The sequence below is a fragment of the Geotrypetes seraphini genome, chromosome 10 (assembly GCF_902459505.1).
Source record: "Geotrypetes seraphini chromosome 10, aGeoSer1.1, whole genome shotgun sequence".
Taxonomy (NCBI): Eukaryota; Metazoa; Chordata; class Amphibia; order Gymnophiona; family Dermophiidae; genus Geotrypetes; species Geotrypetes seraphini.
Window position 1 is genome coordinate 56650784 of NC_047093.1, and position 18542 is coordinate 56669325.

Consider the following 18542-nt stretch of genomic DNA (forward strand, 5'->3'; position numbering starts at 1 on the left):
CCTATAAGGGATCCCACTGGGCTTCCCATTTGCTCTTAAATTCTTGCACGCTGTTTGCCTCGATCACCTGCACCGGGAGCTCGTTCCAAGGATCAACCACTCTCTCGGTGAAGAAATATTTCCTGGTGTCGCCATGAAATTTCCCGCCCCTGAGTTTGAGCGGATGCCCTCTTGTGGCTGAGGGTCCTTTGAGAAAGAGAATCTCTTCTTCCATCTCAATACGGCCGGTAATATACTTAAACGTCTCGATCATGTCTCCTCTCTCGCTTTTTGGACCCCAGTTAGATTACAAAAGTTGGATAGCTCTAAGTCTAATAGATGCTGGCATTGTAATCTGGAAGCAGGGACTTTGGATCATTTATTATACTTTTGTCCCTGTATCATGGCTTTCTGGAAATCAATTTGGTCACAAATTAATTCTTTATTAGAAAACCATGTAGCTCTATCATATGATACAATCTTATTTGGAACGTCAATAAGAAAAAAGAGTCAAATTTCATCAAATAATAATAAACTTTTATTAATAATGACAGGAGTCGCCATTCAACACATCACCAGAAATTGGAAAAATTACACAAGACTTAATTACACCTTCTGGTGGAATTCATTATGCCATATATATATAAGATGGAGAGAATAATTGCCTTACAAAAAGGGAATTATAATAATTTTTAAAAAATTTGGGGGCCATTGACAACTTATTGTAATAATTAGACACCTTTTTACATTGAAAGTATATTTATAATTATGGGAGGGGGTATCTATAATAATAAAACGCTAAGCGTGCATGTGCACTCACGCCACATGTTCCCTGATCCCTGATTTGTCGGGATGTGGCACACCAGACAAGCCTCCCTGCTCTCCACCTCACACAATACGGCCCTACTGGCTGAAGTTTCTTTAGACGCTGCAGCGGCTCCTCTCATCTGCCTAGGCCCCGCTCCCTCTTGCGGCGTTGGTGGTGGCTGCCGGGAGGAGGGCTCCGAGCCGCTGAAGACTATCCCTGATCAGCTTACCTGATACGCCGTGGAGCGGCCCAGATCAAGGCGGCCGACGATTGGCTGGGGCTCCCGGCTGGGAGCGCGACACTGTTAAGTGGGCGGGCGTTGTGGCTGTCCAGGGGTGGGAGGCGAGGCCATTAGTCCTCGGCATGTAAAGCGGAGGTTCCTCTATTGATGTGCTGAAGAAAGGGATGAAGTTTCACAGTGCTGAAGATTTCTGGGTAAGAGAAGAAACTTTGTGGAGGAGGGGCTGACAGACAGGACTGGAATGTGCTCCAAATGTCCTCAGGGAGATTGTGAAGTAAATCAACCCTGAAGAGAGAGGCTGAGGGGCTTTGAAGTTCTTGAGTACTGATAGTTCAGATTTGTAACAGGACAGAAAGGAGGGGGAGGCGAGTCTTCCTTTCAGAAGAGGAGAGGATGGGAGGAATATTCCTTACAGCTTTCAGAATGAGAGGACAGAAAGAAAGAAAGACAGACAGGGGGAAGGGAGAGCAACAGAAAGAAAGACAGACAGGGGGCCAGGGAAAGAGACAGAAAGAAAGAAAGAAACGGGGCAGGGAGAGAGACAGAAAGAAAGAAAGAAATGCCTAAGTCTACACATCTATTCTAGCACCCGTTAATGTAACGGACTAAAAAACTAGTATAGTTATAATATAGGTATAATCAATATTTATAAATATAGCATATGTATGTTAAATTTTGATTATAATATCTGTGAAAAGGGTGGGTAGGTAAATTTATGTATTTAAGATGATAATAGATAGAATTTCAAGTGATGTGTATGATTCAATTGATGTAATATTGTATACTTGATGGAAGATGGAAAAATGAATAAAGAATTGGAAAAAAAACCAATTCTCACTTGTTTCTGATCTGAGCATGGTTCTTTGGAACAGCAACAAACCTCCTTTTTCTGAGGACTATTGGCACTCCCATGCTGTTGTCCCACAGATACTCTGGTGAGAGAATTTTGGTTGGCTTGTGATTTAGAAAGTATTTGTTTAAATGGCTTTCATCATGCCACAATGCTTCAATGCTATTTGCTTTATCTGTCATGATTGCATTATGACACTGGTTTGTTAACTTATAAACCTCCTCTACTGTGCCCCCAAAAAAGCCTCCTGCATAGTAAAAGTCACCCTCATCGTGAGCAATGTAGGCTTGAGATTCAAGCCTGCGTTCATAGGTGAAATGCTGGCGCTGCGTTCTGAAAAAACCAGGGTGTAGCGTTCCAAAGATGTTACTCAAGATCTCCACTCCAACACAGTCACTAAACTTCATATCTACATCCACACAGACAAGATAATCAACTTCCTGAATGAACTGCTCTTTAGCAAACAGGCTAATCATTTCCATGCGTCTCAAAGAGACATCTTGCCATCTGGAATAGTTCTGGATCTTGAGCACTACAATGCTTCTTCCTTCTCCAAGTGTCACTTTGGGGACAGCCTCAGGTCGGTCTGTCATGATATAGTAGTTTACTTTATGTCCAACCATAAAGTACCTTTCAGCTGTTTCTAGAAAGAGTTGGAGGAAGACTACATACCTGAAATAAAACAGGTTTATAGCATTAGAAACCTACAATGAAGAATAATGTACAATGATAAAATTCAAGTTAGTGTAAATTTGCTGGAAATTGTCTTTCCTTTTGCATTACAATAAAATATGGTGGATGGGTACAGGGAGGCTATAGGTGGAGGCCTGTGTAGCAGGTAGGCAGGACAAGCTTAGAGGGAAGGGGGGCTACTGAGTGAGAAATTGAGATAGAAGTAAAACACAGCTCAAGAGAGGATCATAACTGCAGGAGGGGGGGATGACATGGTGCAGCCTGCCCTGCTGAGACATACTTGTTTTCTGGCTTCTTCACTGCTACACTGCACTGCATGAATTGATGTGCTTTTTGGGTACCTCAGCTGCCTCATCTAAACTTGTGGTACCCTAGTCAGTTGCCTAGCTCTCTTAGTGGTAAGGCAAGCCCTGTTCAGGTGCAGGCAAAGTTTTTTTTTCCAAAACCACAGAACGTCTGCCTTACATACATTCAGTTTTAATATGTTACAACATAACCAATCACTGATCACCTGAAGCAGTTGGTTTTCTTTAAATTTACTAGGCAATGAGTACCCAAAATACAATAAATCTCAATCTCATCTGTATATAAACAGAAATCCAGCCCCAAATACCTAATTAACATAGCTAACAGTTAGATATAAAGAGTAAAACAATGGAGATAATAGCATACCTTTTGTTCACCTGATTCCTATATCCAGTCTCTAGAAAACACCTCACCAACCCTTGATCCTTTATGGTCTCCAAAACCAACTGTGTGTTATACATACAACACTGATATCTCCCAGTAATTCTAAAAAAAAATACTGTGATGGCGTTGAAGGCAGCAGAGAGGTCCTGGAGGATGAGTTGTTTCTTCCATCAAGATTACTTCTCAATTTATTCACAAATGCAACGAATTTGGCCTTGCACCATCTCTCCAATTCTTAATATAGATATCTACCAGTAATGGTTACTTAATCAAATACATTTTTAAGATTGGTTAATCAGCTGTCAAGGAAATAATTCCTTTAGTCATGTGCTCATTTAGGGAGTCTTTTACTAAAGGTTAGCTTACGCTATCTGCCACAGGACCCATTATATTCCTAGGAGACCTGCTGCAGATAACATTTGCTAATCTTTATTTTAAAATCCCTTAGACCCAGATTCTTAAAAGTTTAACGAGGTTGCTAAACCGGTTTCCAGACAGTTTAGCCTACTAGCATTTTAGCGGCAGATTTTCAAAATGGCTTATCTCGGTCTTTAGCAAGCTTTCTAGCAGTCTCTGACACTGCCATGGAAATGGGCTCTTCAATAATGAAATGAGCACTCCAGTGGATTCCTAAAATTCACCGAGCCATTCTCCAAAAGTGGCGTCTGCTTTTGGCGACAAAAATCAGCTACTGGTCCGGGGGTGCCAGTACAGTGACAGCACTGTTAAAAATGCATCTTGTGGCGTTTGTTTTGACTGTGGCTAATGAAAAAAATTATAAATTACATGAAGAATCATAAACTGTCATCTATTTTATTTTTTAGTGGTAGTAGTAAAAGCACGCTTCTTGAGCACAGGTATTATAGCCCCCTTTGGCAGTAGGAGAGATGCCTGATGTCTCCTGCTGCCAACTGACACACCACCCCAGCAGCGGAAGAGATGCCCTATCTTTCCTGCCCAACCGACACCCCCCCAATAGTGTGAGAGATGCCCAGTGTCTCCCACCACCAACCAACACCCCCAACTCCCCTCAGCAGCGGGAGAGATGCCCAATCTCTCCTTCCACCAACTAACACCCCCCAACTTTCCTTGGCAGCAGGAGAGTTACCCACATTTTCCTGCACCACATAACCCCTACCCACGCCTCCGACAACCCCCACCCTCTCCCTCTCCCTCTCCCTCTTACCTTATTTTCAGATGGCTGGCTGGAGGGATGCCTACTGCCTCTGGCCTGCTGGCCCACCACTTCAAAATGGCAGGTCTTCCCCTCTTTGGTGCATCCTGGGATGCACTTGGGAGGAGTCTGAGGCTCTGATTGTTTAAGGGCCTTCCTATGGGTGGGGCCTTATGCATCTGAGTCAATCAGAGCCTTAGGCCCCTCCCCAGATGCTGAACTAGAGTCTGAAAAAAGTCTTGCAAGAAAAGCAATCAGGTTGAAGTAGAAGAAGAGCTTGAAATCTATAAAAAAAAGTGAGAGTAACCACGGTAAATACTTCTATATTTCATTATACGTGCATATTGTCCAGCGACAAATCAAGATGATCTATTATCTAAGAACCCGTCAAACTAACCAGTTTATTGGCTGTTTTGCATGTCAGTCTACGTTTCAAATGGAATGATTTGATCACATTTGTCAGCTAGTATTCCCCAGTGTTTTCTTTTAATAGTGGGTTTTCATTGGCCCCCCTTTACGTACCATGGGGTGTGCTGTCAATTTTTACCATTGGGTCTTTGCATCAAAACCTCAAGCCTTGCTATTTTCCATTGATTGATTAACGTCAGCGTCCTGTTGATAACAGGACGCCATTTTGGGCTCTGATGTTAGCTCGCAGTTGCAATGATGTGAGAGGAGCACACGAGCATTTCTAACGTCTAAGGGCTCCTTTTACTAAGGTATTCTAGTGGTTTTAGCTAAACGCTAACACCTCCATAGAGCTTGCGGTAGTATTTTTCATTTAGCACGTGGTTAGCATGCGCTAAAAACGCTAGCGCACCTTAGTAAAAGGAGCTCTAAGTAGTAAGACACCAAGAGCTCCTTTTATGAAGCCGTGTTAGCGGCTTTATCGCACGCACCTTTTTAGCTCGCCCTAACCCCCGCGCTAGCTGAAAAACTACCACCTGCTCAAGAGGTGGTAGTGGCTAGTGCGGCCAGCGAATTAGCACACACTATTACGCGTGTTAAACTGCTAACGCAGCTTCGTAAATGGAGCCCCAAGTCCCGCTGTTTTTCATTACTTTTCATGATTTTGAATGTTATTGTCAATGGTTGTTTTAAAACGGAATGTTATTGGGTTCCGCTGTTAGCGTGTAAAAACTCATATGACTTCCTCTAACGCCAAATTGATATATAATTTGCATTTGGCATACTTTGAGTTTTACTAAGGGTTCCTTTTATGAAGGTGTGCTAGCATTTTTAGCACACGCACCGGATTAGCACATGCTATAGCGCATGCTAGCTGAAAAACTACTGCCTGCTCAAGAAGAGGCGGTAGCGGCTAGTGCGCACAACATTTTAGCATGCACTATTTTGCACGTTAAGGCCCTATCGCGCCTTCGTAAAAGGAGCCCTAAGTAATTAATATCTTATTAAGCTAGTCTTAAAGAAGAACAATTTCCCAAGTCAGTCTTGACAAATGAATCATGTCAACCATGGCACAAGTTGTTGTTGTCATTAAACAGAGTAAATGTCTGATGTCACAGACAGTTAATTCAAATGAATATTTAAAATCTACCAATGAACTATCAATTAAATAACTCCAGAAACCATTGGTTATACCATAGGTTCTTTTTTAAACATTGAAAATACAACTGACTAGTATGAAATCAATTTATCATCAGTACATGAATGAGGTCATCATGTGAAAGTGAATACAAATTTATTTCAATATTAGAGAAAAAAATTTTAGGTCATTGGTAGATAGTTAATTAATGAGGTCACCATATGAATGTGAATATTAATTAATTTTAATATTTAAATTTTTTTTATTATTCGTATTTATAACAGATAGTCTCATTGGTTATCGATTTGATCATATAAATTCATTGAGATAGCTAATCAATGAGGGCTCACATGAATGTGAGTATTAACATACCTATGAATTTAATTGAGGGGGGGTGGCAAGATGGCGGCGATGTAGAGAAGCTGCGAGAGACGCTGTTAACAAGCTCCTAGCCTGCATTCTCACTCATACCTTATACTGATGCCTCATTCTAAGAGGAAAGGGGTGCTTAGGGTCTCTGCCTCGTCGGCCCTGACGTCCACCCCAATTCAGCAGACGATGGATCGTTTCTTCGCGCCTTCTCCGGCGCTCACACCGGGCACTGAAATATCGTTGTCTCCTTCGGCTCCCATGACGCCTCCGTGTCCGGCAACAGCCGAAACGCTGTGGCGAGAGACACACGCTCCCGGAAGTGAAAGCGTGGGGTCTCCCGGCGAGGGCACAGCGTTGTCGGCAGAACGGCAGATGGAAACAACAGCAGAGAGAGGGGATCTTTCTCTCTCCCAGACGGAGGTCTCCATGAATAGCATCTGGCAATTGCTGCAGCGGATGGAAGGGAAAATTGAAAAATCAACTGAAGAGGTAACAAAATTAAATGAAAAACTGGAATCATTGACTGGGTCAGTTGAATCTATGAAGTTAGAGTATACAGGCCAAGTCAAGCAAATGCAGGTGGATATACAACATTTGCAACAATTTAAATTGGCTTCAATTAAAGATAGCTCCACTATTCATAAGAAATTAGAACAATTAGAAAATTTTAATAGGCATTTGAACCTCCGCTTTCTAAATTTTCCTCAAACTTCAGGCGTGTTACCTATTGACTTGTTGAAAAGATACTTCATTGAGAATTTGGAAATTTCTTCTAACTGTATTCCTCCAATTAACAAAATTTATTACCTACCAAATAAAAAGATGCCTAATGAAAATGGAAAGGTAACTGGAAATGAGATTGGGAAAGTAAGAGAAGGAGAGACAAATGTGATAGATTTCGCAAATGTGACGGCTTTATTGGAACAAACGATAACATCTGAAATGGACAGAGCAACGCTACTAGTATCATTTGTCTTTGAACAGGATGTGAATATGATTATGAAATTGTTTTTCAAAAAATCCCAAAAATTATTTGGGGGACGGAAAATATGGATATATCCTGATGTAGCTAAGACTACACAAGAACGGAGGAAATAATTTCTTTCAATGCGACAACAGACTATAAATATTGGAGCAACATTTTTATTGGTGTATCCCTGCAAATGCATGGTTAGGTACTTAGATGTTAAATATGTTTTTTTCTCTCCTAACCATCTGAAGGAATTTCTAGATGTTAAGCATATCATCAAGGATTAAGGGATGATAATAGTAATGGGCGCTTGATACATTATGCCTTTCTTCTTTGTAGTATTCCTCTAAATTTCTCTCTAATTTATGTTTTGGCCACCCCCTATTATTGTGGTCTAAGAAGGGGTTTATCAGTATGATGATTGTTGTAAAAGTATTATTGTGTTGAGATTTTCTTACCTGTATTCAATGTAACAAGAATTAATTCTTGTAGAATAAGACTGTATAATTATAACATACCTATGAATTTAATGTATATTAATTAATAGTAGTTAAATTAGATTAGTGTCACAATTAGTAGTGGTTTTTTTAATCATATAAGAAATACATGGTAACATATTAACATTAATTTAGTACTAATCTAATCTAATCTAATACTTGGTTTTGTATACCAAGACTTCAATCTAAGAGAGCTTGACTCGGTTTCCAATGGTTAGATTAAGTGAATGGATCTCAAACAGGATTAATTACCAAAGTGTTTAATAAACAGAATAGTTTTCAAAGCCTTATGAAAAGAAGAAAGGGAACCAGAACTTCTCAGGAAAAGTGGAAGATCATTCCAAAGTTGTGTGAACTTGAAGGACAGAGAGAGGCCAAAAATCTTGGAGATTTTTATACCTTTACTAGATGGGCAGGAAAGCTTGAGTTGTTGATCACTTCTTGCAAAAGAGAATCTATAAAGATTCCAAGATAAAGGGACTAAGGGAATACCAAAAAGAATTTTTAAAAACAACACAGGCACACTTGAACTGGACTCTAAAATACACCAGGAGCCAGTGAAGATTGAAGAGCAGTGTAATCACATGATCAAAGTTACACTTCCCAAAAATCAGCCTGGCAGCAGTATTCTGGACCAATTGTAGTCTGGAGAGACAGGTTTTTGTGATACAGAGTGTCACAAGCCCGAGTCCAATGCCGGCCTTGTGCCAGGGAAGAATGATAAAAAACACCCCCTGAAACTAGTCCGGGCTAACCATGTTGTCCCTGTTAGGCAAGAACAAGAACAGGAAGCACAGGCTGTGTTTAAACCTAATGCAGAACACAGCCTGGTGAAAACTGGTAGGGCCCCTTTAAATCCTCCATTTTGTGGAAAGCTGGCTAAGCAGGGGAAAAGGCAACCACAGCTGAAGGAAGTTCAGCCCCGGAGTAGGGCTGGGCGTGGTACAGCAGCTTGGCAGCATTTAGAGAGCTGGCTGACCAAGAGGAAGGAAGACAGAGGAGAAGCTCTCAGGTGGAAGGAGCCTCCAAGTCCCCCTGAGACAAGGGACATTGAAATGCTGGACACAGAACCAGATGATACAACCCTGATAAATCCTGAAGGTGAAGCTATGGATTGTAGCACTTTACCAGAGGTGGGACTATTTGAAGAAATGGAAACCAATTAGTTTGGAATTGCTTTTTGTGTTAGGTTTTTTTTTTTTGGATGTTTCCATTTCTATTGAGCATAAGGATTTTCCTGAAGTCTGCTACCTAATGAAATGTATGCTAGCCAAGGGTTTTCTTGTATGAGAAGTTTTTTTTTGCCTTGCTTACCAAGAGGGCTGCTATTGGAAAAGAACTTCAGCAAGTTCCTTTCAGAAGGTGTGAATATCCTGGAAGCTTGGTACAAGATTTACACAGTACCATGGTGAATAGTTTGCAGGTTTCTTTTCCTTTGATAACAAGGAACCCTTTGACAAATCTGCCAATCTTTTGTTACTGCATTTAATGAGGCATCGCTGCACAGTGCAGTGTACCATACATAATTTGCCTATTTTCCAATAAGACTCTGGGAGAGTCAAGTACTATCAAGAGATTCTGTTACACCTGGGACATTGATAAAGAACTTTGAGACAGATATCCAGACCAGGCTGGTTACTATCATATTATGTTGTATGTTTTTGCCAAAGACCTTTTGGAATACATTTTCTTTTGATGCATTTTTCTTGTGAGTTGAACAATAAATTTGATTTTTTGTTATTCCTTACTTATCTGTGTGAGGCCATTCTGTTATACACATAGGATAAGTTTTGCACAACAGGGACTTCCTCCATCTTGGGGAAGCACGCTGGGGAGAATATTGTAAGCGTGGGCCGGTTACTGCGAGCCTTGAGGACCGGCCACGCTACAAGAGGTAAAGGGCATTACAATAATCGAGATGAGATAGAATAATAGATTGAACCAAAATGGAAAAGTGGCGTTGATGAAAAAGATGTCTAACTTTTCTCAACATGCGTAGATTGAAAAAACATTTCTTAATCACAGAGCTGATCCTGGTCCTGAAAAGAAAGCGAGGAGTCAAAAAGAATTCCCAGGATCTTAGCCGAAAACTCAATTTGCAGGAGAGAACCAGATATCAATGCTAGGAAGACAATCAAGTTTAGGGCCTAGCCACAGTAATTTTGTTATAGACGCATTAAGTTTCATCTGAACGGATTGGGCCCACATTTGAATTTTGGAAATGCTAAGATTTACTTTAGAGGCTAAGTCAGTAATATCCGGCTCTATCTCTATCAAAATAAAGATGTCATCTGTATATGTAAGTAAAGTTTCATGTATGGACAGTTCGAAGCTATTAAGAGTAACTATGTAGAGATTAAATAATATTGGTGAAAGTGGGGAGCCCTGAGGGACTCCACAGGAAGATTGCCAGGAGGTAGATGTATTACCTTTAAAATGTATTGGATAGGAACGGTATCTAACAAATTTAGAAAACCAATCGAAAACGATTTGGTGAAGACCAATGTCAGAAAGCAACTAAAGAAGAATATCATGATGACGAACATCAAATGCGGCAGATAAGTCAAACTGAAGTAGGATGGAATATTTATTTTGGGATTGGATTTGTTGAATTTTAGAGAGAAGAGAAATCAGCAAAGTTTCAGTACTAAAATTGGAGCGGAAGCCATGTTGAAATGGCTGAAGGGGCAATTTGTCAAGATAATTGGTAAGTTGACTAGCTACAATAGATTCTAATATTTTTGTCAGTAGGGGTATATTAGCAATTGGATGATAATTGGAAGAGGCAGTAGGATCTAGATCTTCTTTTTTTAGAAGCGGGGAAAGTGTTATTTGGCCCATAGAATGTGAAAAGTGACCTGTTTCTAAAGAGAAATTAAGTAAGGCAGTCAACCACTTAATAGCTTGAGAGGATATGTTAATGAATAGATAAGATGGAAAAGGGTCTAGCAGGCATTTACATTTACTCATCCTTTAACATAATCTTGAAACTTGAGATTCAGAGACTGACGAAATGTATGCCAAAAGCGATCAGATGGAATTTCCTCTGTATAATTTTTAAGATAAAAAGAAGAATGATCGATTTCGATTGCAGAAAAAGATTGTTTAAAAGTGGCAATATTGTACATTAGGGTGGTTGGGATGGTCACTTCTTATAAATTACTAAAATAGTTAATTTTTAATGCAGGACAAAAGAATGTTGGAGCAGAGCAATAGCCCCTGAGAAAACTTACTAGTGAAACGGCTGGTTAGCCGTCAGGCTTTAAATTAAGTGCTCTTCTGTATAAGAATTTTCCACCACAATTAAGTATATAAAAATATTTAGTTTATTAACTAGAAAACCTTGCACAAGACCGATGATGAACACGTCACCCCAGCAAGAACACGAAAAACAACAGAAGTAATGTTTTGGGTGTTTGAGGTCTTGAGTATAAAAAGGCCACGCAGTTAATCTGGGTGGCCACTAACAGTGGGCGACATCAAAGCCTGCAATGTAAATTAGCAAAGAGGGTTTGAACTTTGGGGATGGGGGAAAGGTATAAGGAGTTAAGGGGTTAGTAACAAGGGAATGAATTGATTGGAGGGTGAGAGGAGTTAGGGGATTGGGGAAAGAAAGGAAAAGGGGTGGAGTTTCGATAGAGAAGGAAAGAAAGAAATTGGTGGGCAAAGAATAAGAGTCACGGGTAACAGAGCAAGGGAGGAGAGTATAGGAATTTGAGTTTGCTTAATTAAAGAAAAATTTATCAGTATTCGGGTGGGTTGGGGACATTATTTAATTGGGGGTTTTCCTTCGGTTTCGGGCCTTACTTGATAGGTAGGTGCGGTTGGCAGCGGCAGTCTTGGTGCAGCTATTGCAATTTACTCTTCTGTGACGGTTGGGCCCAGTAGGGTAAGTGGTCGGGGCGCAATTGGAGTGGTGTGTCGATCTTTTATGGTCCCTTTTTACTTGCCAGCATCTCGAGTCTGTTGTATAGCAGGCGGCTTGAGGTAATTCTCGGGGCCGCTAGTAACTGGGTGTCCGGCGAGTGAGCTGTGAGGGCTGAGCATCGGCTTCCTTGTCGGCGTCGATGACGCTAGTTCAGTTTGGGACGATGGAAGTTTAAAAAAAAAAACCCCGAAATAAAACATAAGCTGTGGTCTGTGGTGCTGCTTCGTAGACACCTTTGTGGTGGCAAAGCGAAGTCCAGTGGCTTTCGGATATGGGACTGCAGGAGTAAGACAGTGGAGAATTTAGGCAAGTTGTGTGTGTGTTAAAAAAAATAAATAAATAAAAAACAAAAACCCAACAACAAATGGACTAGGTGGTGGGGATTGTGGTTTGTGAGAGTTGGGGGTGAGTTTTTCATCGGGTAGGGCGGTGAAGCGGGCATTACGCTGTGGCATGTGGTTTCCTGAGGGGAGGGGGCAGGTCCTTGGTAGCAGCGTTAGTGGGGTTTGCAGTGGCAGGGTGAGAGGTGTGTGTTGGGGATATTGTGAGTTTGTTAGGGAATTGAGAGGCAGTTTTGTTTGAACGGCAGTGTGAGTGTGGAGTAGCTTCCAGTGGGGGTGTGTGGTGGTTTAGGGGCTATTGAGATAATTAGTTCTGTGGGGGGGAGGTATAGGGGGGGCATGGAACACTGGTGCTAGGGTAAGCAGAGCATGAAAGGGGGAAAAAAGGATAAGGCAGGGGCTGGTAGCAAGGTTACATTGAGCGCCGGTAAGCAGCAGCCTCATAGGCAACAGCAGGCTCCTAGGAAGCAACAGACACAAGGTTGGTGGTCAAGGCACAGGACCAGCCAGGCAAGCAGTCCGGAAGGATATCCTGGCGGCAGTGGCTACCGGGGGGCAGGTGGCTGAAACTCCGATGTGTGTTGTGGCTCCAGTTCCAGGACCCTCCAATGTCAGTTTGGGGAATACAGGAGGTGAAGTGGCCGGTACCAGTGCTGCAGCGATACCGCGGACTTCTGGTGAGTTGGTGCATTCATTACTTACTCCCTTAGGGGAGGTTCGGGAAGGTGAGGAGGGGGAATCATCAAGAGAGGAACAGTCCTTGGGTTTACCACATTCCGAGAAAAAGGCACTCCGAAAAAGTTTACAGGATAAAAAATTTTTGAAACGCTTGAGACATATTGTTAAACGCATAGATTCTGAGAAGCGTCATTGGCGTTTGGTTGGGATGGATCCGTTGTCGGTATGGGAGTCTACTGACTCGTTGGGGTCCTCACAGTCTTCTTCCTCTTCTTCTTCGGAAGTGTTAATTAGTCCTGTGCAGAGGAGTGTCGGTGGGTGTCGTCCGAGTGAGGGTGGTGCGCCGGGATTATCTAGGAAGGGTCATACATTGTGTGCTATTGCCCCTTTGGATTGTCATATTTCTCCAAAGTGGAAACGCAAGATTTTTCGGGGCAAGTTTATTGATTTCTTTATTCTTTTAGCATGCGAGAATACAGGGATGCAGAATAAAGATAGTAGTAAAGAAGACGGAAAAAAAAAGGGGGACGGGTAGCAAAGATTATATTTAATTGGTTACTTGGATTTAATGTTTTTGCTAGTGTTTTAGGTGATGCTCGTCCGGAATTGTATTCAGGGTTATTGCGCTATGCAGATCTCATATTGCGGGCTTATAGGACGTATGGGGGATGGTTTTGGCTTAATTATGATGAGCAGTTTCGGAATAGTATGGTGCGTGATAAAGCGGATTGTTGGGGAGTGTGTGATGTGGATCTGTGGTTGGCAGAGATGATCCCTTCCCGGGGGGGTGTCCTTTCAGGCCCCTGGATCTTTGGGGGGACAGTTTGGGGGTGGAAACATTCACGGGGGGACGGGAATTGGAGGTGCTCGTTGGGCTCCGCCAGCGGCAGGTGTCGGGGCAGAAGTTGGAGCAGGGAGAGGTGTTAGTGGCAAAGGGGGAAATTTGCCACCAGCATGTTTTAAATTTAATGCAGGGCGATGTACACATACCACTTAGGGAATCATAATAGAATCTGATGTTTTTTAGTTTGTTTTTTGCAGATCCTCGACCAATTCTACCTTTGTCTAAAGATATATGCATATGGCTTTGTGGACACTCTCACGTGTTTTGGGCCCATAAGCATGCTCGTGAATCCAGATGGGGCTAAAATCTGGGCTTGGCAGAGGCTGGCATCCGAATTCGCTGGCTTACAATTTGAGGAATGATTTGGGAGCAGCTGTTGCCTACCTTGCATTAAGCTCATCGTTTCTCGTCTCCAGTGCTTATATTAGTGCATTTGGGGGTGAGTCGTGGCTCGTGGCTCGTGGCCAGCGTGCTGTTTATGGGACGATATTGGAATGGATGTCAGGAGCATGATAGTGCAGTATTTTTGTGAAGTTTTTCTACAAAAGGCCAGTTTTTCGTATGATTCTGGGTAATTCTAGTTAGACAAACATCTGTGTTAGTTAAGGACCGCGCCCAAATAGAAGCGTACGGAAAAACAGGTGAATAAAAATCTGAATATAGATGTAGCCAAGGCCAGAAAAACACACTATAGATAAATATTAAGAAAAAGAATAATAATATTCTCTTTATGTACTTTGCTATTGAGCCAGATCATAGAGGAAATTAGGTAAAGCGTAACATACATGCATAGAGATATTAAGAACTCCATCTTGGTTCCCTGCTGTTCTTTGTCCTCTCTGGTTCTTTGTTCAGCTTCCCGCCTTTAGCCTCGTGGTTCTAATTGATTACAGATGTGCTTAGGCCAGTTAGGAAGAGCATATTAGATTCCATATTCCAAACTGAGATATAACGTGTATTAAGTATGAATGTAATATATTGTGTTGTGTGTGAAAGGGGCCCCGAACGAATGAATGATGTATGAAAGATACGTGAAAAAATGGTGTGTACTTAATTTCCAATATTTTATATAGTTTAAACCTGAAGAAACACTAAGGAAAATCCTGAGGCAACATCTGGAAGTAATTAGAGTCAGTCTCAAGAATAGGAAGAAGGGGGGCATTGGAAGCCCACGCTTCAGGGAGAGGAGAGGGGGATTTACCCCCCCTTCCTCCAGAGTAAGGTTTCTGTGTAAGGCTGTGCAATTTGAACCTGTCAGCTTAGGAAGAGTTTTTTCCTTTAGGGCTGAGAATTTCTCAGCACCATGTTAATAATTATAGATTCTCTTGAATGTTATAATGTTAATTCAGAAATCAAAAGTAATTTTCTGAAAACTTTGTATAACTTTTAAACATGGAGGAATGTTTCTTTGTCTAAACTTTAAGACCACCCATAGAAATGTTATTGGTCGTCAAACTTGATGATGTCACTAAACCAAAAGTTATATAATAGAATGTAATGAGATAGAAAAACGAGACCATTGTGAGAAGGCCAGCCTTTGGCCACGATGATGATCTCCCATGAGCGCAACGTAAGCAATTATGCTGTTCTTTTGATCTAATAATGGAAAAATAGAACCAATAATTCAATAAATCTTGGTTATAATTTTAAAACCTTGCGCTGGTGTCATTTTGCATGTAGAATTATTTTCAAACCTGAAGCTTTCACAAATGGCGTCAATGTCCCTTGCTCAGGGGGTAACGATTTATGCTCCTAAACTGGAGGGGCATTAATTCGGCAGATAAAACAAGATTTACTGACTGTTGCATGCTCCTTCCCAGCAGTGTGTATTGTTTGGTCGCACATTCTTCCTCGTCATTGCTGGAAGGGAGCATGGAAGCCTGCTGCGATTGAGCATCTTCGCAGGCGAGTGAATGCAGAAGTTTCTAAATTTGTAGCTATGATGGGGGGTCTGGTCCATGACCTCATTTCTGTGGATTGCCCGGGCTTATTTCGCCCGAATGGGGTGCATTTATCTTTAATTGGGGTTAATATTTTTCTCAGCGAGATTCAGGATCTGTTACAACATTGTTTAGTGGGCTAGTTGGCTGCAGTCATGGGGGAGCAGTGACAAGAAGTTCTGTCACTGCTAGTGGCCTAAGGGTTGAGCCATTATTAGAGGCAAATTGAATTGGAAGACCTATGATGGTGAATTGGAAATATGTCCTCGTGGGCGACACCGCCACGAGTTGAGGTGGCTTGATGACACTGTAAGTCACCGGGAGTTAAACAAAAGTTTGGATAAGGGAGCTAGTGTCGATACCGAGCTGCTCTTGGAAGTAAATCTTAAATGGTTAAATGTGGAGTTTGGTTATGCTTATAAAAGTTTTGAAAATTAATGTTTGCAATAATATGAAATAAAGCTGCGGCCAATATTTGCCCAACTAAACGATGTTATGATTTATTATTAAGAAGTGAATGTATTTTGAAAGGCCGATGTATGAGTCCCAATGTTAAAAGGCCACGCAGTTAATCTGGGTGGCCACTCTAACAGTGGGCGACATCAAAGCCTGCAATGTAAAGTAGCAAAGAGGGTTTGAACTTTGGGAGTGGGGGAAAGGTATAAGGAGTTAAGGGGTTAGTAACAAGGGAATTAATTGATTGGAGGGTGAGAAGTGTTAGGGGATTGGGGAAAGAAAGGAAAAGGGGTGGAGTTTCGATAGAGAAGGAAAGAAAGAAATTGGCGGGCAAAGAATAAGAGTCACGGATAACAGAGCAAGGGAGGAGAGTATAGGGATTTGAGTTTCCCTCCCTCCCACCGCTGGGATGGAATGCGAAAGGGGTAAAGATGGGTGAGGGGGGGTGTCGGTCGCACCTAGTAAGCTTGGGGGGGGCCTAAGGGTAGAGCCTTTATTAGAGGCAAATTGAATTGGAAGACCTATGTTGGTGAATTGTAAATATGTCCTTGTGGGCGACACCGACACAAGTTGAAGTGGCTTGACGACACCGTAAGTCACCGGGAGTTAAACGAAAGTTTGGATTAGTGGAGCTAGTGTCGATACCGAGCTGCTCTTGGAAGTAAATCTTAAATGGTTAAATGTGGAGTTTGGTTATGTTTATAAAAGTTTTGAAAATTAATGTTTGCAATAATATGAAATAAAGCTGCGGCCAATATTTGCCCAACTAAACGATGTTATGATTTATTATTGAGAAGTGAATGTATTTTGAAAGGCTCATGTATGAGTCCCAATGTTATTAGTTTGGTTTGTTCAGAGTCAGTTGGTAACTCTGTAACATTGCCTTTCTGTAATATTAAGCCTATATCTGCACAATATATATTCTTTATGCAATCACTCTTAGCTGTCATTATCAGTAATTTCACTTTCCACTGAATCTTCTGTGAGGGTATCGAATCTGGGACCAAGTGGAGTGTAAGGCTGCCACATTATGTCATTGGGGGTTATTTGCTTCAACATTACCCCTGCAAAACCTTACATTGGGGGGGCTAATCCTTACAGGATCCTCTTAAAAATTTGTTTAATAAACCTTTGGAGAAGGTTCTTTGGGATTGGAGAAGAGCAGACATAGTCCTAGATTCACTAAACTTACCTTAGCAATCTGATCCGCAGCCAATCCGTGGCCGAGTCTTCCCGGGCGACTGATTCACCAAGCCTCTTTATGCAATTTAAAGCAATCGGAGGCATGTCCCACAGCAACTGCAGATGGTCTTCGTATGCGCTTGCTCACTGCACAGTCCCGAGGCTGCTCAAGCGACAAAGGAAGGGAGGGGTTGCTTTGGGACAGAACACGCCCAAGGACTTGCTCTTGTGCCCTTTCTCTGCGTGAGCCCCTTCTGAGACCCAAACAGCCCTGCCTGGTTCCCGCCTGCAAAAACACGCCTTTTTATTACCTGTCCTCCAGTTGCCCTCGCAAAGTAAAATAAAGAATAAAAATGTTTCCCTTAAAATACTTTTAACCCTCGGGTTAAAACTGCTGGTTAAAACCACAGGCTCGTAAGGCTTTTCCTTATCGTTTCTTCCAGGCTGTCCTTGCTTTGGGTTGTTGGTGGTGGAGATTTCTCGTTATCTTTCTCCTTCCTATTCCATATTGGTCGTTAAATAACTATGAATATATTATATGGGCTCGAAAGGTGGAAGAGAGTAGGACAGTCGGAAAGTATGTGAGCGACTGGTTCCCAGCAGTTGCTTCTTTTTTGATAGGCCAGCCAAGTCGGTATTTCTGATTTTTTTTTTGTGAATCGCTGCCTTCCTACTTTTGCATGCCATTTCCCCTCGGATAGTGTGCGAATCGGATCGGGAGGAAGGTTAGTGAATCGGGTCGAGGTCGCAAAATGGTCGGGACATGATCGGTAAGATTAGTGAATCTAGGCCAAAGTCCCTCTTCACAGAAGTGGGAAACTACAGGCCAGTAAGCCTTACTTCAATGATTGGGAAAGTAATGGAAGCACTGCTGTAGGATCCTGTAATTCAATGGGTTAAAAGATACTAGACAACCTGGTTTTACCAAAAGTAAATTAAGCCAAATGACTATGATTGATTTCTTTGTAGTAGAGCACTTTTACCAACACATTGGACATAGTTTCTCATAGGAGGATCTTGAATAACTTGACAGGCTGAAGTTAGGACCCAAAGTGGTGAACTGGATTAGAAACTGGTTGACTGACAGTCATCGGAGGGTGGTGGTTAATGGAGTTTACTCAGAAAAAAGAAAGGTGAATAGTGGAGTGCTTCAAGGATTGGTGCTGGGGCCCATTTTCTATTCAATATGGAGTCCTTATACTAAGGCGCGCTAACTGATTTAGCGTGCACTGATCGATTTAGCACGCGCTAAAGATTAGCGCGTGCCAAATGCTAAGGTGCCCATAGAATGTAATGGGTGCCTTAGCATTTAGCGCGCACTAAATTTGTTAGCACACCTTAGTAAAAGGACCC

General features: G+C 41.9%; 1 protein-coding gene across 1 annotated transcript in view; it reads right to left on the bottom strand.

The window, feature by feature from the left end:
- Window positions 1-854: 854 nt before the first annotated feature.
- LOC117368381 (histo-blood group ABO system transferase 1-like) overlaps window positions 855-18542 on the bottom strand; it is a 72499-nt gene continuing 54811 nt past the window's right edge. The window contains exon 6 of the mRNA XM_033961980.1: window positions 855-2550. Within this exon, the coding sequence (XP_033817871.1) occupies window positions 1863-2550 (688 nt within the window). The 3' untranslated portion in view covers window positions 855-1862. The remainder of the gene's footprint in view (window positions 2551-18542) is intronic.